At 36.3% G+C, this 18713-nt stretch overlaps 1 protein-coding gene across 1 annotated transcript in view; it reads left to right on the top strand.

The window, feature by feature from the left end:
* PPP3R1 (protein phosphatase 3 regulatory subunit B, alpha) overlaps positions 1-14581 on the top strand; it is a 36110-nt gene extending 21529 nt beyond the window's left edge. Inside the window, exons 2-5 of the mRNA XM_021710294.1 lie at positions 5126-5302; positions 6628-6687; positions 7305-7489; positions 12435-14581. Coding sequence (XP_021565969.1) covers positions 5126-5302; positions 6628-6687; positions 7305-7489; positions 12435-12482 — 470 coding nt within the window. The 3' untranslated portion in view covers positions 12483-14581. The remainder of the gene's footprint in view (positions 1-5125; positions 5303-6627; positions 6688-7304; positions 7490-12434) is intronic.
* The last annotated feature ends 4132 nt before the right edge of the window (positions 14582-18713 follow it).

Genomic DNA, 18713 nt, shown 5'->3' with positions numbered 1-18713 from the left:
CTCTTGAGTCAGGGTCTTTCTGTTGCCTAGGCTGGAGTACAGTGACACAGTCATGGCTCACTGCAACCGTGACTTCTTGGTCTCAGGCAGTCTTCTGCCTCAGCCTCCCCAGTAGTTGGGACTAGTTTTTTGTTTGTTTTTTTTTGTAGAGACAAAATTTCCCTATGTTGCCCAGGCTGGTCTTGAACTCCTGGGCTCAAGCAGTCCTTTCACCTTGGCCTTTTAAAGTGCTAGGGTTACAGGTGTGAACCATCACACCTGACCCTGTACGGGTTTCTTAAACTCGAGGTCAGTTTTAGCTTCATGGGTTATGTAGGAATAGTGATGAAAGGAAAGATCAGACAGAACTCATTCCTTTCAAGTCATACCTAAGGGGCATTTTTAGAAGCCATTTATTATCAAGGTAAAGTGAGATCAGTGGCACATTGCTTTGCCTTTGAGGAAAGTTTTAACTATCCGGGACAGGTATCAACTACTTTGTAATATTTTATATGACATTTAAGGCAAAATAAATAAATATATTTTAAATGTTGCTTTAAGGACCTTTGCTAGAGAGGAGTAATGTATAATGATAATACTGTAAGATAAATTGTTAATAATAAACCCTTTATTTAATTACAGAAAAAATGATAAGGGTCTTATAGATGGAGAGTTCAGGCAAGGACATGCCAGCAGAGGGTTTATAAGAAAATGAGAATGTAAAATTTATATGTACTGTAGCAGAATCATACCAAGAGTATCATAGCTAGAGACAAGGAAATGAGGCAAGGGAGAGATAAGATGGAAATTTAAATTGAGACTAATATTATCAAGGACTTTAGATTTTTTTAATCCTGTTTACATTAGAAAGCCTCTAGAAAATTTAAAGCACAGGAGCTAGCAGTTTGACTGAATTTGTGTTGTAGAAAGTTTCCTGTTGGCAGTGTAAAGAAGGATAGAAGGATAGAGCCAGGTATGTTTGACAATTTTTCTATGTTATTCTCTAGTATTTTACTTCTTATTTCTCAAGATGGTGGAATTCTGTCTTGTGGATTTGGGAGTGATTTTCCAATTAACTGAAATACAATCCTTCAAGTGCCTTAAATTTCATTTCTTTTTTTTTTTTTTGAGTTGAATTCTTACTCTGTCACCCAGGCTGGAATGCGGCTTAAACCTGCTAGACTTAGGTGACCCTTCTGCCTTTAGCCTTCCAAGTAGCTGGAACTACAGGTGCAGCACACCTGGCTAATTTTTTTGATTTATTGTAGAGATGAGGTCTCGCCAAGTTCCCCAGACTGCTCTTGAACTCCTGGGCTCAGACAGTCCTCTCGCCTCCGTCTCCCAAAGTGCTGGGGTTGTAGGCGTGAGCCACTGCATCTGGCCTCAATTTCATTTGGTAATAGACAACTTTCTAAACTATTATTCATATTTTAGACTCAATAAATAGAGTCTAGTAAATAGTCTCCGTAAATATTATGGCGCTGATTTTCTGCCTTTCCTCTTCCCATTAATGATACTGTCTAGAGAAAATGATCCTGATTTGTCTACTTAATGTTTGTGGAGACATGTCTTTCTTCATCCATTCCTAATATATCATAGGGATCTGTTACATTCAGTTTTCCCATCACATTTTCTGGTGAGGTCTCATCATGTTGCTCAGACTGGTCTTGGACTCCTATGGTTGTAAACTAAAGCAAAACTAAAGATTACGAGGAAAAATATAGTTAACTAATCCTTGCTATATGTGTAAAATTAAGGCAAACATGGAGACGGCAGCTCTTTAGCAAAATCTATAAACTTTGGGAAACTCTTTTCAATGTTTTGCTGATTGGTGTCTGATTAGTTAAGTAGACTTTTAGTTTAAATAGTGATGACATTTAATCAGTAAATACTTTTTTTTTTTTTTAAGTTGGAGTCTCACTCTGTTGCTCAGACTGGAGTGCAGTGGCCGCTCCTGACCACCGCAGTCTCAATCTGCTGGGCTCGGGCGATCTTTCCGCCTCACCCTTCCAAGTAGCTGGAACTACAGGTGTGCGCTACCACACCCAGCTAATTTTTTGATTTATTGTAGAGATGAGGTCTCACCAAGTTGCCCAGGGTCTCGAACCCGCGGGCTTAGGCAGTCCACTCACCTCAGCCTACCAAGGTGCGGGATTACAGGCTGAGCCACTGAGCCCGGCTATTAAGCACATTTTAAATCTGATACATTTATAATTTATACTCACTTAAAACATTATTAAGTGCCTGTCATAAAGCAATGTGTAGAACACAATTGAAAAAGTCATGGATTCTGCCTTGGGGTAGGGGAGACATATAAATAAGTGAAAAGCATTTGTAGGATTTTTGTTGCATTTTTCCTCTTCCTAGAGTAAGGATATTTAATTTGAGAAAAGAAAATGGATTAATAAGTATTATTTGCTGTTATTGTCTATTCCATTAAAGAAGGAATACTCTTTAACAGAAGGATAAGATGCTTTGTGCAGTTCATGTGTTCATGGAGTATTTATTTGAACTTTTGATCAGATTAATTAAAATATATACAGTTATGTACCACACAGTGATATCTTGGTCAGTGATTGACTGCATATATGATGGTGGTCCTATAAGATTACAGTGGTTCTGAAAAATTTCTATCACCTAATACAACCTAAGTGTATACAGTGTTTATAAAGTCTACAGTAATGTCCTAGGTGTTCACATTCACTCACCACTCACTGACTTACCCAGAGCGGCTTCCAGTCCCGTAGGCGCCTTTCATGAAAAGTGTCTTATATAGGTGGTACCATTTTAATTAATTGTTGTTATTATTTTTGAGTTAGAGTCTCACTCTGTTGCCCAAGCTGAAGTGCAGTGGCATGATTACAGCTGTGGCAGCCTCGACTTGCTGGGCTCAGGCAATCCTTCCAAATAACTGGGACAATAGACACGTACCACCATGCCCAGCTAATTTTTCTTATTTATTGTAGAGATGAGGTCTCATCATGTTGCTCAGACTGGTCTTGGACTCCTGGGCTCAGGCAATTTGCTCACCTCCTTAAAATGTGCTGGGATTACAGGTGTGAGCCAGTGTGCCCAGCTAAAAAAAATACTTTATACTGTATTTTTACTATATCTTTTCTATATTTAGAGACATAAATAGTTATCATTGTGTTACATTTGTCTGTAGTATCCATTAGGGTATCATGCTGTAAAGGTTTGTGGCCTGGGAACAATAAGGCTATACCGTATATCCTAGGTGTGTGGTAGGCTATACGATGTAGGTTTGTGTATTTACACTTTCTGATAGCTGCTTGACAGAATCACCTAATGATACATTTCTCAGAACATATCCCTGTCATAAAAGGAATGCGTGATTGTGTATTTTGCTGTTTACAGCAGTATTTAGATGTTTTCATTAAATCAGTGTAAAGACATTTCTGATAATATACAGTATATGTGTTTCTGGAAAATCTCACATGTTGCAAAATAATGTCTGGGCTAAATATGGATATTATAAAACACCCAAATTATGCAGCTTTGTAGCAGAATACTAACATAAACAATGATCTAAAAATACAAGTACAGATGAACTCCGGCATTTGTGTTAAATGCCATACCCCATCACTTATGAGCCTTAAGCTGAGGCTTATGTTTCCTATTTTGAGGTACAGCTTCTTGAAGTTTATTGCTTTAGTAGAAACTAATTTTGTAAAAATTAATGAGTCAGTGTATAGCCACCTTTATTGTTCTTTGGTGGGAGGGAGAGTGTAAAAACAAGAAATTATCTTTACAGCTTCTTCACGTGCACCCTTAGTTGTCACCAGATAACATGATGTTGGAAAGCCTTGAGGTTCTTAAAGCCACTAAACTTTGATGTTTTCTCTCTAAAAGAAGATACTTCTTTTCATCATTTTTTCCTTAAGTTCTTCTTATATTGACTTTCTTTTTAATGTGAGAAACTTGTCTTTGATCCCTTTATAACATACTGTGAAAAATCCCTGTGAACTTATGAAATTTCCGTGCTATACCAACATCTCTCTCCTCTTTACCAGTCACCTGTGAACTAATTTAAAATACTATCTTGTAACTGTACAGTTTTTACTTTAATCATATAGATAATTATTCTATTCCATTTTAATATATTTTTGTATTTAACAACATATACTTTAATTTTTAAATTCTTACAGTTGGGGATGCCATATATTTAAGCTGTTCAAAGCATCTTATATTTACAGTCCTGTCTCTAACATTGTGGGCCATAATACATATATACTCATAGGCAGTATAACATTTGCCTTGTTAATTTTCTACTTAAAAGTTAGTGATTGTATTTAGTTTTAAAAATACATTTGTTGTATTTCAGCCGTGATCACTGTTCAACCATGATCAAAATTATTTATGTATATTATTCTGATATTTTAAAGGCGTGAACATTTTGTAATGTAGAAGAAAATGACTTACCTGTTTTTTTAAGACTGCATATGAGATCTGATACTGAATTTTCATAAGAATACTTACAAGCTAATGTAAACATTCTTAAATTTCCAGTTAACTTTTTTCTTTTAGAGTACTGAAAAGTATACTTTGTTAGCTTTTTATCCTTGCTGTTAAGTAAAATCTGGTTTATTTACTCATATTTCCAAAGGGTATCTCTGGAAGAATATTCAAAAAAGTGGCAGGGAAGGGAATTGGATGTCTTGGGGCTTTGCATTTTGAATTCCCTTTTATTTTGAGCCATGAACTATAGAAAGAAAGTAAATTTAAAAATGTAAAAAAAAAAAAAAAGAAAGAAAGAAAAAGAAAATGAAAGTGCTTTGGTATACAGAACAGAGGCTATTTAACCTACCAAGTAGGACCTCCATGATCAGCTTAACATTGTCAGTCCTGAAATATCTTGAGTGACCTCTATTATCAGCTTAGCATCATCAGTCCTGGAATATCTTGGGACTCACCATACAGTGATTGTATATAATGGCAGGTGCAAACAAACAGAAAGGTAACAAATAAAAACATGATGTACTTACTTTATTAGAAGAAATTAGTCAACAGTATATATAACTTTTAATCAAATTAGAAATTAAACTGTTGGATAACCTCTGGGTTTTTAAAAAATAACCATCATAAAATCATTTAAAAAATCTTGCTGCTTTTTTTTGCTTGCCTTTAGTTGATGCAGATGAAATTAAAAGGCTAGGAAAGAGATTTAAGAAGCTTGATTTGGACAATTCTGGTTCTTTGAGTGTGGAAGAGTTCATGTCTCTGCCTGAGTTACAACAGAATCCTTTAGTACAGCGAGTAATAGATATATTCGACACAGATGGGAATGGAGAAGTAGATTTTAAAGGTAAGAAAGTAGTTTTGTTTTTTTAATCACAAGTTAGATAACTATGTGTAGTCTTACATCTCTTTGTACAAAAATGTCTGAAATTTTTAGTTTTTCTCAAATGTCATTATATTTCTGGTTATCTTATAATAGGTTGTGCTACAACCTCAAAATTTGTGGCATATGCACCTTAGTGAGCTGGGGTCTCTTTTTGGTTCATAAATGATCAAGTTGTCCTTTAGGGTAATCTACAAAAATTATTACCTTTGTTTTTAGAAAACTAATTTTACTTTAGGGCAATATATACACTGTTAGAAGCTACTGCAAGTTTTCAACCTTTTTAAAAGAATGAGACCTATACTAAGGCAGCAGTATAAAATAAGCTGTGTAAAGGCTGTATTATCATAGAACAGGATTCATTTATTTTAATCTAGATTTTACACAGGCACTCAGTAGTGCTTTTGTTAATATTAACATGATATATTAGTTTATATTTGATTGTTTTTATAAGTAAAGAAGTATTTCACTAGGGAATTGTCAACAGATTTTGTTATTTTTGTTGAGGGAACTGAATTGTAAGTGAAGGGATCTAAAACTAATTATGATTTAGTGTTTATCAGGCAATGAAGAAGATGATCGTTTGTCACAAAACTTATAACAGCATATTTAAGTGATTCAGAATTTTTGGAGCAGAAATTCACATTTATTTCTGTAGTGTCAAACAACTTATTTTTTTTCTTTTTTTCTTTTTAATTTAAGCCCCCTTTTAAAAGTCATATTCCAAGAGGAAAGAGTTAAAATAGCTTAAAGAATGTTTTTGAATGTTATGCTTTGTGGTATTTAACAAATAGTTGTTCAAATTGATTGATCTTAAAGAACTCCAAGTACAAATAATAAAACATTAAAACATACAGAGCCTTGTTGAGGTTTCAAGTCTGGCATTTTATGTATGTATGTGTATGTATGTATGTACATATTATTATTATCTGTCTTTTTAGAAACAGGGTCTCTGTCACCCAGGCTGGAGTTCAGTGGTGCAGTCCTGGCTTACTGCACCCTCAATTTCCTGGACTCAAGTGATCCTACCACCTCAGCCTCCCAAGTAGCTGGGACTATAGGCATGTGCCACCGTGTCCAGATAATTTTTTTTTTTTTTTTAGTATTTTTTGTAGAGACAAGGTCTCACTATGTTACCCAGGCTGTGACATTTTTATTTTTAAGCACTGCTAGTAATATTTTGTTTTACAGCAAGAAAATATCCTTTTGTGGGTATTTAAGGTGAATATTGTTTTTCTATGTAAAAAATTAGAGGTTCTAATTTGTAAACATTTTAAACTCTTATTCAGAATTCATTGAGGGAGTCTCTCAGTTCAGTGTCAAAGGAGATAAGGAGCAGAAGTTGAGGTGTAAGTATCTTCTTCACTGACTTCCTTTTCCTTCTTTTGCTATTACTATTTCATACAGTATTATAAAATCCTTTCGAAATATTCTAAAAGATATCTTTGATTCCAGATACTTAGACATAACAAATGTTATATTATAGTGAACATCTTTATAAGACATTTATAACTAGTATATTTGAATAATGTGCCACAGTTGACTTTTAGTTGGATAGAGAAGGAAAATAGAATTTCCTTCTATGAAATCAGCCATATAAACTGCATGTATGACTTGAATAAGATATTTTGTTTTTTAAATGAAAGTGGGAAGAAATGTTACAAAGAAGCTCCAGAGGCTGGAACTGTTATTATCCTCAGTTTTATCTTTGCAGAAATTGAAGCTTAGGAAGGTTAAATAACTTATTCTCAGCTATGCTAATTGACTCAGGCAGTCTTGACTCCATAGTTCATGCTCTTAACAAACTTTGTTAAACTGTGTCTGAGGGCAACTTCTATATTTAGGAAAGAGCCATCCTTATAGTCATAATTCTAGATGTTTGGCAACTTACTGTTTTGTTTCCTATTGCAAGTACTCACTTGTGATTGCCTTATAATTGCCATTGATTTTCCATCCTCTTTTTTAGTTGCTTTCCGTATCTATGACATGGATAAAGATGGCTACATTTCCAATGGGGAACTCTTCCAGGTGTTGAAGATGATGGTGGGGAACAATCTAAAAGATACACAATTACAGCAAATTGTAGACAAAACCATAATAAATGCAGATAAGGATGGAGATGGAAGAATATCTTTTGAAGAATTCTGTGCTGTAAGTACAAAAGAGCTGGTTCTTTCATTAGTTATATTTTAAAAACACATTTTAGGTTGGGCACGGTGGCCCACACCTGTAAGCAAGCACTTTTGGAGGCCGAGGTGAGAGGATCACTTGAGCCCAGGAGTTTGAGACTAGTCTAAGCAACATAGCATGATTTCATTTCTACAAAAAGATAAAAAAGTTGTCTGGATGTGGTGGCACACACCTGTAATCCCTGTTACTTGGGAGTTTGAGGTGGATCACCTAAATCCAGAAGTTCAAAGTTGCAGTGAGCTATCATGGTGCCACCGCACTCCAGCCTGGGTGACAGAGTGAGACTCTGACACAAGCAAACAAATCAACTTTAGAAACTACTTAAATAGAGAATTTCTTACAGATATTTTGTCCTAAAAAGTTATGTTTGATTTTGCCTAATTGCCCATATTCAAAGCTTTGAAATGTGTTTTTTGTTGTAATTGTTAGTAGTTAACTATTATTATTCTTAAGACCTAAAATTCTCAGTGATCCCTGGTCAGATGCCACAAGAATGATACTAGGAACTTGTTTGTAATCCCCCAAATTACAACTGGTTATATTCTTAAGTTTCTTTGAACACACTCAACGCTTCCAAATAGGAACACAACCACTCAGCTTCTCTACTTCAGCTCTTAAAGCAAAGATAATTGCTTTTTGATGTGTTATTAGGATTGTTAACTGCAAACCAGATATACTAGAGAAAACAAGAGGATCAGAGGAGTGGCAAAGATAGCAAAAAGTTTTGAAATTTTTCAGTCAGTCATGATTGATGCTTCTGTGGGAAAGTTTCCCTCTTGCCTTTCATTTTTAAATTTAAATCACACGGGTGACAAGGATTTAAACAGGTGACTTTGATTGTTGAGTATTATGCAAGGACTGAAGTATAGCTACTTTGGCCTTTCAATAGAAGTTTATACTATCCATTAAGCATTTTTCTTCATTGCAAGGGAAAACTATCTTTGCATTTTGTTCTTAAAAATAGGGTGGTGCTCTAGTGTAAAGAACAGGCTACATCTTTTTGAAAGAGGTAGGCAGATTTGAGACTTGAGACCTTCAGACCCTGAACTGCTCTCAGATGGTACTGCTTCAAGTGTTGGTATCCCTTCCATTTCTTCTCCTCACCAGTGCCAGAGATCACTGACGGACTCCGTGGACTGGCATATGGTTGAGTGTGACATGAGATCGGGCTGATATTGGCATCACAGATAGCAGCCAGTTTTCAAAAAAGGAAAGAAAAAGACATTCTAAGCCCTGGAGGAACAATACATGGAAAATTTTTGGCAGGAGAGGCATGGAAGGGTTGTGCATAAATGAAAATGACTTACATTTAGTAAATATAAAATGTACAATGTATCACATTAGTGGAATGAAATCAAATATATCTTTTAAGTATAGAAATGATGTTATCTACACAGCTTTGAGTTCTTTTTCCATTATTTGTAGTAAATTGCCTTCACTCGTATTTTTGAGGAGCATATTAGTTTTTTTATTTTGATTTCTCAAGCTTTAATAGTTGAAAGAGATGGGAAAAGTTATTTTAAAAGATTATACACCATATACATTTAAAATTTTTCGAACTATTTAACATATACATATAACATAAATGACTAGTGACAGGATTAAAGTTGAACCCATGTATTTATTTTTGCTTTCTCCTAAAACTCAATAAAATGAAATGAATTTTGAAAAGATTATGAACTCACAAGCACAAAATGAATAGTAGAGATGACATCTCAATTTGGTAACTTAGAAAGTTGAGTGCTTTTAACTAATTTAGCAGAATGATTCTAAGCATCAGCTTGGAAATTTGAGAAGCAAACTGATTTGTAGTGGAGAATTCCTAAAACCCTGAAAGACTCAGAAATTGGTGGCATGATTAACTCTGGAAGAGGGGATGAAGGTGAGGGTAAAAACAGGAGAATTGTTTGAAGTCTGTTTTAAGAAGGAATTGGAACAGTAGGTATCTATCCCTGTGCTGTTCAGCCAGGCTGCTGCCTATCCTGCACCCTAGCAAGAGATTGAAGAGACCCTTTTTAGAATGGCTTTTAGAAGGTATGTTGGAGAATTAAGTGAAAATAAGCATATTTGCATGTTGGCATCTCCAATCTCATTCCCACACCTGACTCCCTGACCTCCTAGCAGCTGAATTTTATACCCTCCAGGCAAGAGATGGGAAAGAGCCCTCAGAACAGCTTATCTTCCTAAAGAACAGTTCCATCAGATCACTTAGAGTGTAGTTCTCAGTCAATAACCCTGTCATGTACACAGAGCTTCCAGCGCCCTTTCCACAGAAGCAGAGCCAAGGATCACCTGATGTTGGAGGAAAACCTCTAATAATGGAATATAGAGAAAAACCAAACCCATAAAAGAAGTTTAGAACAAACAGGTTAGGCAAGGCCAGAAAAACTTCTAAAAGCAAAACCAAAATCTGTCATTATTATCCTCAAGGTTTCAAAGTACACTGAATTTTTGAAACAGAAAGTGGATAATAATATGTTTTCTGACTGAAAGGACTTACTGAGTACCCAGCATAATATGTAACAATAATATGGACCTGGGTACATTGTCAAAAATTTCAAAAGAGTGGAAGCAAAGAGGTGGTTCGACAAATTTCCAAATGGTAGGGTAGAGGGATGGGAGGGGGCTTTTGTACAAAGAATTAAGAATCATAGTGACATTGCATTTCTCAGTAGCAAAGGTGGAAACAGGAAGACCGTGGAGCATTGCCTTTGCAATTCCAAGGGACAATTATTTCTAACCTAAAATTATCTACAAATTCAATTAAATGAGGTGGTAGAAGAAACACATTTTCAGATAAGTTGGGCTTCCCTATTTAGAAGCTACTGGAGTATATGCTCCTACTGAAATAGGGTCATAAATCAGCAGAGTGTGGGATCCAGGAAGCAAAGGGGCATGAGAGAGGAGGAAGCATCTGGGAAGATGGTGGAAGGAGAGCCAGAGGTGACAGACCTGGAGAACAGGCTGCCTGGAATGCAGGGGTTGGCGGGCTCAGAGTATTTTCAAGACAATAAAATTGGTAGAGCTACATAAATAATAAATACGTATATTTATTTGAATGTCATATACAATTCTGATTAGCTATAAGCATTTTACAGAATCATAACAATGTAGACCTCTGAATTGGAGCCATTGGAGTAGTGTAGAGCGTGGGGAGTATTTGGGCTAGGAGATAGAAAAGGAGAGGAATGTGTGAAAGCTGACTTCATCATCTTCTGTTGTGGGAAGGCAGTACATAATGGCTAAAGCTCTAAAACCAAGAATGTTACTGGAGACCAGTTGGAATGTTGGAATGTTACTGGAGACCAGGAGGTAAATGCTGAAAGTCAACGGAAAATTATAAATGATTGTCTCAATAAAAGGAAATAGAAAATGAGGACTGGGTGGCAAACTGCTGTTTTCACAGAAGTTGTAGAACTATTGACTCTTTATGCTTTATTTTTCAAACACCTTTTTTTGGTTTAAATTTTAAAATAATACAGATATAACTATACACAAGAATATGGATTAATTTCTCAAACACAATGTTGAGTGAAAGAAGCTAAATACGAAATTCCATTTATAAAATGTATAAAAACAAATTCATGATGTTGAAAATCAGGATAGTGGTGTGTGTGTGTGTGTGTGTGTGTGTGTATTGAGGTGGGAGGAGGAGAAATGGCTGGTGCCTGGAAGGGGGCCAAAGCCAGAGTCTTGATGATGGTCTGGGTGCTGGTTATTTGGTGTTCACTTTGTGAAAAGTCCTCAAGCTGTGGACATTTATGACTTACACATCTCTTTAAGTAGGTTAAAGTTGCAACTTCCCTCCTAAATAATACAAATGATTACAGTTAGATTTCCATGTCAGTATTCACTGAGATGTATATTTGACTACACATATTTGACTTCATAGAAAAATAAGGTGCGGAAATTTTTATTCCCTTGGTGCTTTTTAATCACTTCCAGAACAGACTGACAGTGAAGCCCATATTTGATTTTTGAGGATAGTTTTTATGGTAACATCTGGTTATCATGTAGTATTAAACAGCTAAAGTAATGGTCGCCAAACTATAGAGCATGCCAGCTCCTGCTCATGGCTTGTTTGTATATGTCTTTGAGCTAAGCATGTCGTTTACTTTTTTGTTTTGAGTTGGAGTCTCACTCTGTCACTCAGGTTGGAGTGCAGTGGCATGCTCCTGGCCACTGCAGCCTCGACTTGCTGGGCTCTGGCGATCCTTTCGCTTCAGCCTTCCAAGTAACCGAAACTATAGGTGTATCTTTTACATTTTTTAAAGCAATTTTTTTTTTGAGTTGTAGTCTCACTCTGTCACCCAGACTGGAGTGCAGTGACTGCTCCCGGCCACCGTAGCCTCGACCTGCTGGCCTCCGGCAATCCTTCCGCCTCAGCCTTCCAAGTAACTGGAACTACAGGCACGCACTACCAAGCCTGGTTAATTTTTTGATTTATTGTAGAGATGAGGTCTTGCCAAGTTGCCCAGGCGGGTCTCGAACCCGCAGGCTCAGGCAATCCACTCAACTCGGCCTCCCAAAGCTCTAGGATTACAGGCTGAACCACCGAGCCCGGCTAAGCATTTTTTTTAAAAGAGAAGCAAATGCAAAAGAAAAACTATATGTAGCCTACAAAGCCTAAACTGTTTACTGTCTTATCCTTTATAGAACAAGTTTGCCAAGCCTTGTACTAGAATACAAATAATAATGATAATGATAACGATGCTTGTATCCTAGGAGAAAGAAACCATGAAAATTCTAACTGGAGGCCGCTGAAGTTTTTTTTATTTTTTAAATTTGCCTCTGAAAATGGCTAAAGTAATGTGTTTTTTAAGTTGTAGTGTGATGAGATGGTTGATTAGACTACCAAAAAGGAGTTTCTTAGACATTAAGTTTTATTTGTTCCTATCTGTTGCAGGTTGTAGGTGGCCTAGATATCCACAAAAAGATGGTGGTAGATGTGTGACTCTTTTTAGAGTACCACCCAACACTTTTGCTTTCTTCTCCATCTCTGAAGATCTGCTCAAGACGTCCAGCAATGCTCTCTGTGTATTTAAATGGAAGTATTTTTCTCTGTGAAGCCACATTTTCCAACATGAGCCTCATGAAGCCAACTTAAGTGTTATTGAACTCTTATTCTCTCAATAACTCAGTGTAGCACTTTAAAGTCTGAAGGACAGCAGCATGAAAAGAGCATATCAATGTGGTGGAGAAAGGGAAGGGGTTGGCTTTTTAATTTATTTTTCTTCATCTTTTATAACAAGAAAGTATCTATATATACATATGTAAATATTTATATATAGATATATGTAGCTTTCTATATATGTAGTAGGTTGGCTTTAATTTAATATACTTGATTCAGAAACAAAACAATAGAGTACAAAAGTGCCAAGCAGAACATAAAACATCCTTACTTTTATTTCACACAGTTTTATATATAGATAGAAGATTGTACAATTTGAGCCGGGTGTTAGGCCAGCTATTTTCCTTTTCCTGTGCTTTCTCCTTTGAGAGATTGACAAAGCATTTGTTAACGTCCTATTATTTTACCTTAATTACATTTTGTAACAAAGGAGTCTGTAACTTTATTTATACTTATGAATATATTTCCAGGGACTATGTCTCATTGCTGAGCAGCTTTTAATAAACCTCTGCTTGAGGAAAAAGTATAGTTCAGTGCTACTGCCAAGAGCTAGTTCTTGTGTTCATATAGTAACTGCACAGTGCTTATGGCTGCTTCATTCTGTTACTTTGTAGCCAGGAGCCATTTATTAAGTGTCCCTCAGTAAATGTAAACTACCAGTTGTGATTTTATACATAAAAGCCAGAAGCTGTCTGAGGCAATCATGATTTATTATATGCATTACTTAGTGAAGAATTAAGCAATCATGTAACTGCTTAGGATATCCATTTGTTTCCTCACATGGGTAAATAATTTGTCATTAAACTTGTGTTTGAACCATGAATTTCCCTTCTGTGTTTCAAAAGATTTGCAGCTAATCTAAAAAACTAGTGATATTTAACATGCGTATATGTTTCTAAACACCCACACATATTTGTAGTTTAAATGGGAGAACTTGCTAATCTATATGCCACAGAAGAGCACTATTTTATCAAGATTTATGCCTCTTAAATTTTCTTACGTCATAGAGGATGCATGGTTTTTAAAATTGATTTGCCCATATATAATTGGTAATGGATGATAACTTAATGAATTTGTGTGATATAAAAGTAGTGTATCATGTTCTACCACTTGATGTTATCCCTTCCCTTTTCTGCAAAGGTACTATTGGCTGGAAGAACAACATCTTGGTTGGCTTTGTGTGACAATACTCTTTCCCTACATAGCTTTTCTATAAAAACTGGTTTTCTAATCATAATAGAAAGGGCAGGTTGAGTCGAGATGAATGAATCTTAAGTTGAGCACACCTGCCTGCCATCGCTGTTCCTTCAGCTGAGTGCTGCACATCATGGGCTCTGTCTGTGAGAGAAAAATCCCGGTGCTTGGTGTCCTTGCATGACATGGAGTTTTGCATGTAGATCAATTTAAAATGTACCTCTTGTTTACATAATTTGCATAATTTTAAAAGATAATGTTGCCAAACTTTGGAAATGTTAATGTTCAAACTGAAAATCTCCACTACATGTAACTTTCTTCCTCTGGATCAGTGCGTGGCTTAAAATCCCAGCCAGTGGTTTGATCTGTTCCAGTGTCAACTGCCATGTGCTCTGCTTCAAGGGGGAACTAGTCTTTTGTGAATTTTTTGTACATAAGTATTTGTTACAAATATTTTAGCAAATGCTTTCTATTTCTCTTGCTTGTGCATATCTTGGCTGGCGTTACAGAAAAATAGTGCAAACATTATTTCCTTACTGGGGAATAAGGGTTTTTTTTCTTTCTCTTCTTTTTTTTTTTTTTTAGTTTGTGTGTGGGGGTGGGTAGGGGAGGGGGTGGTTTATGTTGAATGTTTAGTTTTTCTTCTGCATGATACGTCATGTTGTGGGAACTTTAGAAAACTTCATACTGTATGGATAAGAAAATAAAATATTTGAAACTTGCTTGAATTCATTTAGTGTTCTTTGGTGGGCTTGCATAGCTATAAGAGAGGGTTTTTTTATTTAGATTTTTAAAAAAATCTGGTAGAATGATATTTTATCTTTCACTGTAAGTTATACATCTGCTTTATCCCTGGGAAGAACCTACAAAGCCCTGCAGTACTCTCCCCTACCCCCATTTCTTCCCTGGTCTCTTCCCTGACTACTCAGTCTTTCTCCAGCCATCTTTCCTCCTTGTGGTATAAACGATTTATACAAGTTGTGATTTTATTACAGATGTTTTAGTACTTTGTCACTCTGCATAGAAGGTAAAAAATTGCATTTTTTGAGATTTCATTTATTCAGTAGGTTGCCTTTGATTTGTTAATCCCTACTACATGTCCAGCACTGTAGAAGGTACTTGAGATACTTAATGACAGGTAAATGACATCCCTGGCCCAGATGAGTTGCAGAATGTTGGGAATTTTTATATTCAGAACCACATGTATCATCAAATGTGCACAAGTTACAACGTGTTATGTGCTGGGTTGTGCGGCTCCTTGGAGTATCCCAGGAGTATTAGTTTGTTAATCCTAAGGGAGTAAATGGATATAAGCCCCAGAGCTCCCTTTACCTACTTGTTACAGTTTAAGAGTAGACAAGATGACTATCCATAGAGTGGGATATTTGCAAATCATATATCTGATAAGGGATTGATATCTAGAATATATGAAAATCACAACTGGACAACAGAAAACCTGGTTGAAAATGGGTAAAGAGATTGGGTGCAATGGCTCATACCTATAATACTGACACTTTGGGAGGCTGAGGTGGGAGAATCTCTTTGAGACCAGCCTGGGCAATAGAGCAAGACCTTGTCTCTATTTTTAAAAAAAATGGTTAAAGGATTTGAGTAGACATAGTGTGAAGATGTTATATAAATCACCAAAAAGCACATGAAAAGGTATGCATTAAGGAAATGCAAATCATAGCAAAATGAGATTTAGGATGGGCTTATTACCATTAAAAAGAACAAGTGTTGGGGAGGTGGTGAATAATTTGGAATCCTTGTGTGTTGTTACTGGGCATGTCAAACGGTGTAGCCACTGTGGGAAAGGCATGGTGATTCCTTAAAATATTAATCACCATGTGATTAATTCCACTTCTGGGTATATACCCAAAAGAAGTGGAAGCAAGGACTCAAATAGATGTTTGTACAACCATGTTCATGGCAGCATTATTCACAACGGCCAGAAGCTAGAAGAACCCAGGTGTCCATTGGCAGGTGGTTGAACAAAATCTATATGCAGTAAGTCCCTTACATATGAACAAGTTCTATTCTGAGTGTGTGTTTGTAAGTCCAACAAAGTTAGCCCAGGCACCCAACTAACACAATTGGCTATAATAATATTGCACTGTAATAGGTTTACTATACATGCTTTTCACACAAATATAAAAGATAAAAAAACATTTTTAACCTTTACAGTACCTCGAATAGTACAGTAGTACAGCTAGACATGTGAACTAAGGTGATTTGACATGTGAACACATGTTCACATCTGAAAGTTTCACAACTTGAAGGTTCATATATAGGGGACTTGGTATACAATGGAGTATTGCTTAGCAGGAATGTAATTTTGACACATGATACAACATGAATGAAACATGCCTGTCGCAAAAGAACAAATACTAGGAGCTGGAAGGTAGATTGGTGATTACCTAGGGCTGGGGGAGGGAAATAGTTAGTGTTAAATATATTGGATATACAGCTTCAGTTTCAAAGATAAAGTTTGGATGGATGGTAGTAATGGTTGCACAGCAATGTGAATGACCTTAATGTCACTGAATTGTATGCACACTTAAAAATGGTTAGCATATTTTACCATAAAAAGTGTTTTTTTTGAAGAGTAGAGACAAGTCAGGAAAAAAGAATCTGTCTTTCTGGGTAGTTTCCAGGACTTACCCACATAGAAAGAAAATGGTGTTCAGACTCAGGTCTTGAACATTAATCCTTAGTCTTCAAAAACCCCCACTGATTCAAAATTCTCTGATTGCAGTAGCTAAACATTTTAAAGTTCATTGGCATCTCAACCTTTCACTTCCCTTAGGCATTGAAATCAGGTAACCAGATCAAATTTCTAAGTCCCTGCCTTGCTCTCGCAGGTCTTTTGAAGACTTACTGATTTCTCTGACCAAGTAAGTAACTAATGTTTGCACAATACTTTGCAAGTTGTAGAATGGTTGTGTATGCTGTCACTGTATACTTTCAGTAATCTAACATTAAGCATGTTGTCCTCATCACATGGTTAACATGGTTCTAGGATCAGGAAAACTAATTCTTTGCGACATGCTCATTGAGCTTGAGCTTTCTTCCCTACCAGCCTTGTTCTAGATGGCCTGAGAGTTGGAGTCCAGATCTGCTGGATTCACTAGGAGGAAACCTCATGGTCTCCTTCCTTCTCAGCATTGAATACTTAATACTTTCATTTATCAGGCCCATCTCCCAGGCAATGTATCAATACATATGTAAGTAAACTGTTATGTCAGGAATTGCACAAAATCACCATGCCTTCGGGTGGTAAGCAGACACAAGTTACTGCAATAGAGCATGACAAATGCCATGCAAACATGGATAAGGTATGAAGCATTAAATTTAGTGTCTTGGTTTTAAAGCAGGGCTTAATGAAGTGATTTGATACAGATTGCTAACTATCAGTGTGATACAGTCAAATTTATCACCTCTATTCCTTCTCCATCCTATCCCATCCCAAGAATTAGCTGGGTTCCCTCTAACATTTTCTCTCCCTTTCAAGACTAAAGAGAGGCCCAAACCAAGTTTTGTTTTTTGAAGCAGGGCCTCACTTTGTCATCCAGGCTGGAGTGCCATGGCACTGCCTCAACATCCTGAGCTCAAAGCAATCCTTCTACCTCAGACTCTGCAGCAGGTGTGCACCATTCTAAGCCTGGCTAATTTTTATAATGTTGCCTAGGCTGGTCTCAAACTCCGGAGCTCAAGCGCTTCTCCTGTCTCAGCCTCCCAAAGTGCTGGGATTACAGGTGTAAACCACTGCACCCGGCCATAAACCAAGTCCATACCGTAAATTCAGCATCCCAAATTTTAGCTGCCAAGGAAATGTATTTGCTCTTTTGTATTTCTGATAGTTGTTAACTACATAAGAAATCTGCAAAAGGAATTTAAACGATACCAAAACATTATTTCCCTTTAACACAGTATCCATGTTTTCCCAATTGAAATTATGCTCTTAACTTTCTACTTCAGTTCTTTGAACATCAACCCCAAACATTTGATTGCCTAGCAAAAGTTCATTTCAGTCCAAGTGCTTTAAAAGTAAACCTGATTAAACCTGCAGTCCCATTTCCTAGAAAAGTACATACTAAGTAGACACATTTCAAAGATAACTTCTTAGGCAGGGTGAGGGTGGCAAATACCGCCAGAAGCCTGTACAGGCTCCAGAGTAAGAAAGTGCCAATATACTCTTTTTCAAAAGGTAAGAGGAAAGGGATCTGACACCATAAATACATATATATTCTCTCCATGCTTTTGTGTTGCCAAAGGATAAAAAAATGGGATGGCCCATTTCCAGTAATTTCTAGTTGGACTCCCAGTATGTAAGTATAGCTAATCCCATGCAGTATACAAACTATCTTGGAACAGCGGCATGTAACAATGGACAGGAAACAAAAGTTTAATAAGAATAATTTTTATTTTAGTTCTTACATGAGCTTTCTAATACTACCATAAGTAGTTTAAAAAGTTTTTACCATGGGTTTTAGAGCTGTACAAGAGAATGTAGTATCTAAATCACATTTAATATTCCTTGCATTTAAAAAATGCATAAATCATACACTATTTCAAAGCCAGATACTATTGCATTTGTACAACATGGATTTTTGGGTGGGAAAAACATTCTTTTGCTATTTCACCGTGACTTCCTAGAAGGAATACAGATTTATAATAGTTCTTACGATTTTCAATTTTATAATGATGTGAAAGTGAATCCATTCATTAGAAGCTGTACTTCAAGCACTCACACAACTATTGTTTTTCACCTTCAGTACTCAATAAATGATATGAGATATTCAGCATTTTATTATGAAATAGGCTTTGTGTTGGATACTTTCACCCAACTGCAAGCTAATG

This window comes from Carlito syrichta, unplaced genomic scaffold (genome assembly GCF_000164805.1).
Source record: "Carlito syrichta isolate Samal-C Ts95f unplaced genomic scaffold, Tarsius_syrichta-2.0.1 Scaffold76546, whole genome shotgun sequence".
NCBI lineage: Eukaryota > Metazoa > Chordata > Mammalia > Primates > Tarsiidae > Carlito > Carlito syrichta.
The sequence above is the reverse complement of the archived record's forward strand: the minus strand, read 5'-3'. Positions and strand labels throughout refer to the sequence as shown.